At 41.1% G+C, this 8,571-nt stretch overlaps 1 protein-coding gene and 2 long non-coding RNA genes across 6 annotated transcripts; all 3 read left to right on the forward strand.

The window, feature by feature from the left end:
• Window positions 1-1,452: 1,452 nt before the first annotated feature.
• LOC124683240 (60S acidic ribosomal protein P1-like) lies at window positions 1,453-2,755 on the forward strand. The gene is made up of 4 exons (XM_047217801.1): window positions 1,453-1,518; window positions 1,606-1,709; window positions 1,798-1,921; window positions 2,417-2,755. Exons 2-4 carry the CDS (start codon window positions 1,641-1,643, stop codon window positions 2,551-2,553), a joined length of 330 nt encoding a protein of 109 aa, XP_047073757.1. The 5' UTR covers window positions 1,453-1,518; window positions 1,606-1,640; the 3' UTR covers window positions 2,554-2,755.
• Window positions 2,756-3,737: 982 nt separating this feature from the next.
• On the forward strand, window positions 3,738-6,239 carry LOC124690770. Of its 2 annotated transcripts, XR_006998792.1 has the most exons (4): window positions 3,738-4,345; window positions 4,492-5,064; window positions 5,152-5,185; window positions 5,501-6,239. It is a non-coding gene; the product is annotated as an uncharacterized LOC124690770 (long non-coding RNA). The 2 variants fall into 2 exon arrangements; XR_006998791.1 differs by lacking the exon at window positions 5,501-6,239 and having other exon boundaries at window positions 3,741-4,345; window positions 5,152-5,265.
• A 132-nt stretch (window positions 6,240-6,371) lies between these two features.
• On the forward strand, window positions 6,372-8,256 carry LOC124690755. 3 transcript variants are annotated; one of them, XR_006998788.1, is made up of 3 exons: window positions 6,372-6,479; window positions 7,062-7,134; window positions 7,955-8,256. It is a non-coding gene; the product is annotated as an uncharacterized LOC124690755 (long non-coding RNA). The 3 variants fall into 3 exon arrangements; XR_006998790.1 differs by having other exon boundaries at window positions 6,405-6,479; window positions 7,068-7,134; XR_006998787.1 differs by lacking the exon at window positions 6,372-6,479 and having other exon boundaries at window positions 6,487-7,134.
• The last annotated feature ends 315 nt before the right edge of the window (window positions 8,257-8,571 follow it).

An 8,571-nucleotide genomic window follows, 5' to 3' on the forward strand; every position in this document is an offset into this window, starting at 1 on the left:
TTTTTTGTCGATCCTCCCTGAAGATACAAGTCGTAAAGAGAAATGCACCCTGAGCTACGCGGAAGAACATGCGGGATCTTGAAGAACTCTGGCGGCTACTGTCGGGGATATGTTAAATAGTTATACCCACGACATTGTCTAATACCGACACCCCTGGGGTGGCCCAAAGATGGTGGACGGGCCTATGGCCTGACCGATCAGCCCAATGTTGTCTGACCAAGGTGGAAAGTCCAGCCAAGATACGCAAGGCGGATCCATACCAACCTAGACTAGGCAAAATACTTAAATGTGCACGGCAAGGTGTATTTCATATTAGGATAGGACTTGTAGTGTCCGTCTAGGACTCTTCCACGTAAATCCTAGATCTTAGATCTTAAGAGTCTTTGATGCACACTACAACACATAACCTCTCATTGTAATCACACATTTGTTGCCCTTATAGTGAATTATAACAGCGGTAAGGTCTCGCCACCATTGCAAGATCTGAAGCTGGTAACTTGTGTCTCACCGCATTACACACTACTCTCTCGTGAGGTGTCGATAATGCAATGACAATGACCATAGATTGTATCGGCGATGACGGCTTGGGTTTGATCTTCCAAAGCAACGATGAACCATTTTGTCTCCAATTATTGACGGGATATAGGTGGATGGTGGTGCAGTGCGTTGGGACCTGATCGTCTCGTCAGATTTATAGGAAAACATTAGGTGCTAATTTTTTGGTCTAACCCATCATATAATAAAAATTACCATGTGGTCTCTACACATGTAGAATCCACACTTAAAACTAATAGATGCTTATGCCACGTGAAAACGCAACTTTAGCGAATCACTTAATTGTAGGTCAAGTTACATGATAGCCGTAATATACTTACCACATGTAGATCCATTAAATAGGAAATCATTCCAACATTAACGAGTTCCTCTTCTTTCTCTTCGACAAGAACTCCGAATTATAAGAAGTCCTATTATTTTTCTAGCTACCATGTCTTTATTCAAATTAGATTTCTTTTGTAAATTGTAAAAGTTCAACTCAAATTAATACGAAGAAAAACTGTTATCCTGCCAGTGCCGGCCCCGGTAATCCTAGACTTACGGACGGATTTGGGTTACAGAAGCCTTACGGACCAACGTGGGCTGGTTTGGTTGGTTGAAATTTGATCCCCTCCTACAAAACCGGACCAGGCTTTGTATTTCCGTTCGTGCTGTGTGCCTGTGTGAGTCCGTAAGCTTTTCCGTAAAAGAATTCCGTAGGTGTAGCATTACTCTGCCGGCCCAGGAAACCTATCTGTATTCCCTCGACAAGCAGACGCAATACCCACACGGACGAAAAAATGGGCCAATTCATCAAGGTACACCACATACGCACGAAGGCCCACCCTACGACCCAGTCCAGCCCAAACTTCTACCGGGAAACCCTAGTACTCGAGTAGCTATAAATTCCCACGCACTCCGCGTCTCCAAACCCTAGAAGCCACCCTTGCCTCCTGCGCCTCCACTTCCGCCGCCCTCCACACGGTAAGAGCCGCCGCCGCCGTCCCCTACCGTTTCTCCCGTCGCCGCTGCATCTAACCCTAATCTCGCTTTTCGTCTCCTTACCCGCAGAGAACGCAGATCCGCCTCGGTGAGAATCCGTCGCCATGTCGTCCAGCGAGGTCGCCTGCACCCTTGCCGCCCTCATCCTCCACGATGACGGGATCCCCATCACAGTAAGTTACCCCTCACGATTTCTTCTCTTCTCCGTTCGTATTCTCGGTTGGATTCGGTTACCTGATTACGTGTTCCTCGTCGATGTAGTCTGAGAAGATCGCCACCGTCGTCAAGGCCGCCGGCATCAAGGTTGAGGCCTACTGGCCCGCCCTCTTCGCCAAGCTCCTCCAGACCCGCAGCGTCGACGACCTGATCCTCTCCGTCGGATCTGGTATACTTTCCTCCCTCTCGCACTGTTCGATGCGTGAATTGTTTCGGTCCTATGATCTGAATTTTGTTGTACTGTATCTAGAGTCTGACCGTTAGGTTGATTGTATTCCTCCCGCTCAGCAGTTTAATTAGTCTATGCATCCATTAGAATAGTTCCTTCCATTATTGATTGCTGTAATTTAGATTTGTTTTATGTCAAGCACTGTATGTTTGTCTGTAAATATTGAGGAATTTTGTTGCCTGATGCCCTGAGCTATAAAATTTAGTCGTTTAATGTTGCTAAATAAATTGTATTTGCCATGAGTTGTCAATGTATAACAGTTGCGTGGTTACTCTAATGAATTGAACGTTTATCAATATTATGATACGATCATACTGTGCTTGCTTATCCATATTTGGCATGTCGTAGTTGCAGCAGTAGTCTCCACATCTCAGATCCTGTGGCCTTCCATTGTTGCCCTTGTAGTAATAGTTGCCCTTGTTGTATTATCTGCAGGTGGTGGTGGTGCTGCCCCTGCTGCTGCTGCACCTGCTGCAGGCGGTGCCGCAGCTGTCGAGGAGAAGAAAGAGGAGAAGAAGGAGGAAGCCAAGGAGGAGAGCGACGACGACATGGGCTTCAGCCTTTTCGACTAAGCAGTTCCAGTCCTGCTTTCATATGGGAAATCGCCTGTTAGGCTATAAGACTATTATGTTGTTCCTTTAGATCAAAGTTTTGGAGGATTTGATATGTCATGTTATTCTGAATTTAGTACCCTTGCAATGAGTACCTTGAACCTCCCTGGATGTGCTTTGTGTCCTATCCTAAGATGTGCTACTCGTTGAGTTCCAGTGTTCAGATCAAGTCTCAAATGCTGTGTTTTCTGTTGCTTTGTTGGTTGGTATTCGGCCAACTGCTTGTGTTTTTATTTTTCCTCTTTGCTATTAAGTCAAACTGGATAAGTGTAGATTTGTCATTATTTATGAACCTTTTGCTCTAGTTCGGCTTTTTGTTAGTCTGACTTGGGTTGTGTTAATTGGTAGTTTGTCGTGGATGGACATTATCTGCATTGCTCGTTGATTTCGCTAGCTAGTTTCTAAAGGTATAAAGGTTGCACCCTCATGGAGCACTCCTGGCCTATCCACGATATGCCACCAGGCATGCACGGGCTGGCCACACGGCTCGTTTAGCTTTCAGCAGTTGGGCCAGGTGTCGCCCCGTGATTGGCGTGGACGGTCGCGTGAGACAAAACTGCCCCGGCCAACCAGCTACCCCTGGCACGAACCCTATCGATTCCCCTCCGCATCCTCCTCGCATGCGTCAGCCCCGCCGCCGGCTGCCTCCTCTCCTCCCCCCTCCCCTGCCCGCTGCAACCTCGTGCGTCTCTGCCGGCTACACATCGCAGGGGAGATCGATCTGCCGGGAGGGATTCCATGGCGCCACCATCATCCTCGTCCTCTGCGAGGAAGCCAATCCGAGGTGAGCTGCCACAGCTGATCCATGGAACGTATTTGTCTCTCTCTGCTCTCCCTCTCTCTCTCTAGATTTAATCCCTAGAAGTTCTCTTTGTTTGTGTAGATCTGCTTATCTATGCCAACAAGGTGTTTGACAAAAGTCCAAGAAGGTTATTCACTGTTTTGATTTCTTTTGGAAGTATGAAGAGGTTCTTGGATTATAAAAGGTAATTGGAATCGTCATTGCAGTGATTGGGATGGGACTATATCCATACTTCCAATATTTATATGTAGATTGTCTGCTTATTTTTGGTCCATACATGGGGCTCGACTGCATAATGGTTTGAAACATGTCTACTGGATTATGATGACCCTTCTTCAAATTCTGGTCATCATACATATGGAGCTGGTGAGTGTTTCCTTGTTTAACATTAGTAAACCTTTGACAATTCATACTAGATAGCATGGTACATGTCATAGTAGTAGTTCATACTAGATTATGACCCTGCAAGATTGGTGGCGTTGTCACAAAGGTAAGAGAGGGGTACTGATTTATTACTGCTACAACAAATGCACTACTACTTGATGTTTCTTTTCTATGTAATTTTTCAGTTTTGGTTCCGCACGTAGCCGCGTCAAAACTATTTTCCTCTCTCGCTGCAAGTTTTGATCCTCACTAACATTTTTTTTATGTTCTGTCCAACACAATTGTTAGATAACCTGAATCTCTTCTTGATTTGTTGCAGGTCCTTCCTTGCCGAGGTTTTGGTCTGCTAAAAAAGGACATGAACTGACCCATAAGAGAGCAGGCTGAGCATTTTACATGACGTCCAAGCTATACCAGATCACAATGGTTTGGATCCTTGAGTTTCTACCGTTGACTTCAATCTAAATCTTTATTCCCTAGGTTGGACTCGATGTAGAGTATCATGGTCACCAACTATTGGATATGCTTGTTATGCGGGATTGCTGGTAGAGATGGGCAAGAAATAAGGTGATGCTACACACTGAATTCTATCTTGGTTTTGCTGGAAATTCTATCCGGGTTTCGCTCTCTACCACAAAATAATTTCTTCTCCATTTAGTTACGTTGTTTATTGTTCATGGCCATCTGATTTTACTCTTGGATAACTTTTCCAGGTGTATTTTGGAGGAAGAAGATGGAAGTTCTTATTGTTTGGTGTCCAATGTATTTTGGTTCTGGTGCCCCGGTCTAATGATTTTCCTTGCTGGTTATAGTATTTCTGGATCATATGGTTCGACATCCATCCATACATAACCATTGAAAACATACATATTTCATGCAACTTCATTGTACTTTGAGTACTTTTATCCAATCTTGTCTTATTGCTCATACCCAGTATCAATGTGCTTGAATGCCTTTTTATGTTTGGATGTGCCGCCGCAAGGAGGAGCGGCCGGTGGGGATCCACATGAGCTGGACTTTTAGCCTCCTCTGCCTCTTCGTGGTTGTAGATTTTTCTGCGGAAGTAGCAGATGCCCGTTCAAGCTCGGCGCATGCGCACATTATTTTGGTCTGGTATGTCCCTGTGTTGAACACCTGAATTTATTTCGTCTGTCTTGTTTTGTTAATAAGAAGAAATACAACTGGTGTGGTTGTTTTGTAGTGAAGTTTGGCATGTTAGGTACTGATTGAAACGGCTACTTTGAATACATATGATGCTTCAATTTGCCATTGGGAAGAACTGAGAGGTATTCTCTCTGCAAGAAATTTTGCAATCTCTAATGATATGTTTCTTCTTTGGCATGGTATTATTAAGATATTCTCCATGGCCGTAGGTATTTGAGAGGTGGTTCGATCTTCAATGGCGTGGTATTGGTTCATTTTATTTATAAGAACTATATTATTCTCTGCTTGGTATTGGTTCTTTTTATTTATAAGAACAACTGTATATGATTCCTGTAGGCACTTTTTGATATCTCATAATTTTGTTCCTCGTGATGATCAATTACTAGAATATATAATAAGTTGCTTATGTTAACAATTTCTACTTATTTCTTTGTGATCTTTCAAATCTTTTCTTGCCATAAATGATGCCGCTTTTGTTGCCATGCTTGATTCTGGATTCTTATTTTGTTTTATCATGTGATATCATCGGAAATTCAGGTAATGATGGTAAGGTTTCAGGTAATAGACATTATACTTATTATCATAGAAATTGACATCCTGATGTTGCTCGTGTAATTGGGCACCGAGAGATTTATGATATTTTATCACTTCAGGTTGATGACCAGAACTATATTAGTAAAAGCTAGGCCTTTTCTTATATATGTTTTATGTGTGTAAATGTCCCCTCAGTTCTTGGTTGTTCTGCCTAAATTTGCATCAGCTGTACATTTGCGGTGAGCACTTAGTTCATGTATTAGTTCAGGCTATTGCCCTTTAAAAGATTAGCGGATCCCACTCCATGCCGTTTCCTTTAAAAAAAAATTAGATGGCCTAATTCCACTTTCCATAATATATGCTCCTATGTTTATGATTAGACAATAATACTTGAATTATTAGGCATTCTTGATGTATCTTTTTTTGGCATGTGCTGTGTTCTGTTGTTATGACTATTACTTATGCTATTTTACGAGTGGATATTAGCGCAGTGGGTAGCGGGATGCTGAACTTGCTAGCCAGAGGAATGAAGTAGACACTTACTTTTTATTGCACCATTATATTTACAGCATAGGTCCTTATTAGCTATTGTGTGTATAATGCTACTTCATACTTTAGACATTTAAGACAGCAGCTTTCAGCAGTTTGTAGCTGACGGACAATGGAGCAAGGATGAAACAAAACTTTTGTGGCATTCCAAGTGCGTCTCTGCATTCCTCGAGTAGTTGTCGATGCTGCTCATGCTAACATGAAGCAGAGGTGGTACATTTTATGGTGCTTTTCATTTAACATACTCTGCATAATTTAAGTTCTATTAAGATATGCATTAGTTTAGCAAAGTTGATGGCCTATTCCGTGTAAGTGGTGTTCTTACCATGTTTAGTACATCGCAGAATGTAAATGAAGAAATTGTATCTGTTGATGGATACAAGAGGCAGTTAGGAAAGCATCGCAAAGTCTAAATTTGAAAAAGGAGGCTGCCATGACCATCTTCAGTAAAGCAGTATGCCTCTTCCTTAAAAAACTATGCAAGCTCAAATATTTGTTTTTTGCTTCTGCTGCAGTTGTTCTACTACCTACAAAACATCAAATAATCCAGAGAAATAAAGTAATCATTTTGTTTACAAGCCGTACATCCATACTGACTTCTTTTATTTCAAAATGAGGCTTTTGTTTTGTACTCTATTTTCTGAATGGTATCGTAGTTTTTTACGAGTTTCCTGGATTTTCTTCGTAGTAGCACCATTTAAGGTGTTATGATGCATTCATACCCTTACATCATGCTTGCCGTTTCTTCATAACTCACATGGCAACAACAGGTTGATATCCGGAATTCTTATTTTCTTATATATTACGTATTTAACTTGGCTTGTCATTTGGTGGTGCTTACACAATGGTGGCATGCCTATTGATTCAAGATTTCATGTGATTAGACAAAAAAATTTATGTAGATTGGAGACAAATTTCTATATCTCAATTGAATAATCCATGGTGAACAGATTTATAGTATATTAGATTAGCGATAAAATCTTCAGAATGATACCTTCTTCCTGCTGATGTTAATTTTCTGCATTACCAATTCAAGTGACAGGTACGGATTCTCAGAGAACAAAAGCAACTGGGGGAATCACATTGAGCATGTAAAAAAAACTGAAAAGGTTAATTTCCTTCACCACAAATGTCTACCTCTTTCGTATTGCGACATACACTTTTTTTTCTAAGAATTTGTACTCAGCTTGCCTTTTTCGTATAATCATTTACTTGCTATCACAAGTTGCTTTCTATTTTTCTTATGAACTATATCTTTCAGATAATAATAAGGACGGATGAACACTCATGTGCATTACTTCTGTATAATCTAAAGGTTCTGTTAGGCAGTGGTGATGAGATATTTGATTTAGGTGCAAGTTTTCATCTTTTATTAGGTAAATGATCTCTCTGTCATATCACTGAGCTTCATAGAAGGGCAAGTGCGTCATAATTGGTTGTTTTGTGCATATAAATCAAATGTTTCCTGTTTGCACACTGACCTGCTGGGTTGTTTGTGTAAAGGGGATCAACTACCTCGTGCTTGCCCCAATTCTTTGTTGCAAGAAACTAATCTGAGAAGTCATTTAGTTTGTAGTGTAGTTCATCTGTTTAGCTGGTGGCCTAAGGTACTACTTGGTCAGAAAAGCTAATTTCCAATCTTATTGGATGACTGCCCAGTTATATGAATCCAATTTGGAAACATGTATACTGTTCTGTAGTGTTTACGTAGTTGCTTAGCTCATGGTTCTTCTTTAGTATTGCTTCATGCGTTTCTTTTCTATTATATGGCTGCAGGAAATAACATGCAAAGATCAGTGGTTTGAAGTTCGATCATGTATCCACCTAAAAACAGATTAAAACAAAGTCATGCAATAGTTACAATATATTTCTTTCTTTCTTATACTTATAGCTGAAATAATGTTCAGTGGCCATTGCCTAACTTTTTAGGTAGCTGGGGGAATCAATATCAGGTCTTCTTTATCGAACGAGCCGTGGACAAAGAACAACAATAGGCTGAACTGGAGGCTGGTTTCAGTGGGGTTTGATCGCCGATTTTTCTTCAGTGCTGTACCTGCATATTGTTGTCAACAATAGGTCTATCTATACATTCGGCAATTCTGAGTGGTACAAGTTGAAGAAGTTCAATCTATATATACTGGACTTTAATACTTGTGTTTCTTTCATCAGTATTCGCATCACCAATGAAGGCATCCTTTAATAATAGGTCAGGAGCGATGAGATTTCACAAATGCTTGTGTTTCTTTCATCAGTATTCACATCAATCACCAATGAAGGCATCCATTAATAATAAGTGTATACTTTGAATCTAGATGTATGATGCCCGTTTCTAATTGCTGTCTTTCTGTATATCTTATGTTCAGGTTTTTGGTGGCTGTATTGTCTTTAATCTACCTCTGTTGTTGTCTTCAGTTAGTGTGTGTTGTCTAATTTGGCTCTGAATGTCTAATATGTGATATGTATTGTCTTGCTTGTTTAGGATGGACAGACGTATAAAAAGTTAGCTTTTTTGCTTCCTGTTTTTATGCTACTTTCCATTGCTACTG

Source organism: Lolium rigidum, chromosome 1 (assembly GCF_022539505.1).
Source record: "Lolium rigidum isolate FL_2022 chromosome 1, APGP_CSIRO_Lrig_0.1, whole genome shotgun sequence".
Classification (NCBI taxonomy): domain Eukaryota; kingdom Viridiplantae; phylum Streptophyta; class Magnoliopsida; order Poales; family Poaceae; genus Lolium; species Lolium rigidum.

What these genes read in the sequence shown, in the direction of transcription:
- LOC124683240 (XM_047217801.1), top strand. Translation starts at nt 1,641, where the DNA reads ATGTCGTCCAGCGAGGTCGCCTGCACCCTTGCCGCCCTCATCCTCCAC. An exon ending in ATGACGGGATCCCCATCACA is followed by an intron (nt 1,710 to 1,797) that starts GTAAGTTACCCC and finishes TCGTCGATGTAG; the next exon opens with TCTGAGAAGATCGCCACCGT. An exon ending in GATCCTCTCCGTCGGATCTG is followed by an intron (nt 1,922 to 2,416) that starts GTATACTTTCCT and finishes TATTATCTGCAG; the next exon opens with GTGGTGGTGGTGCTGCCCCT.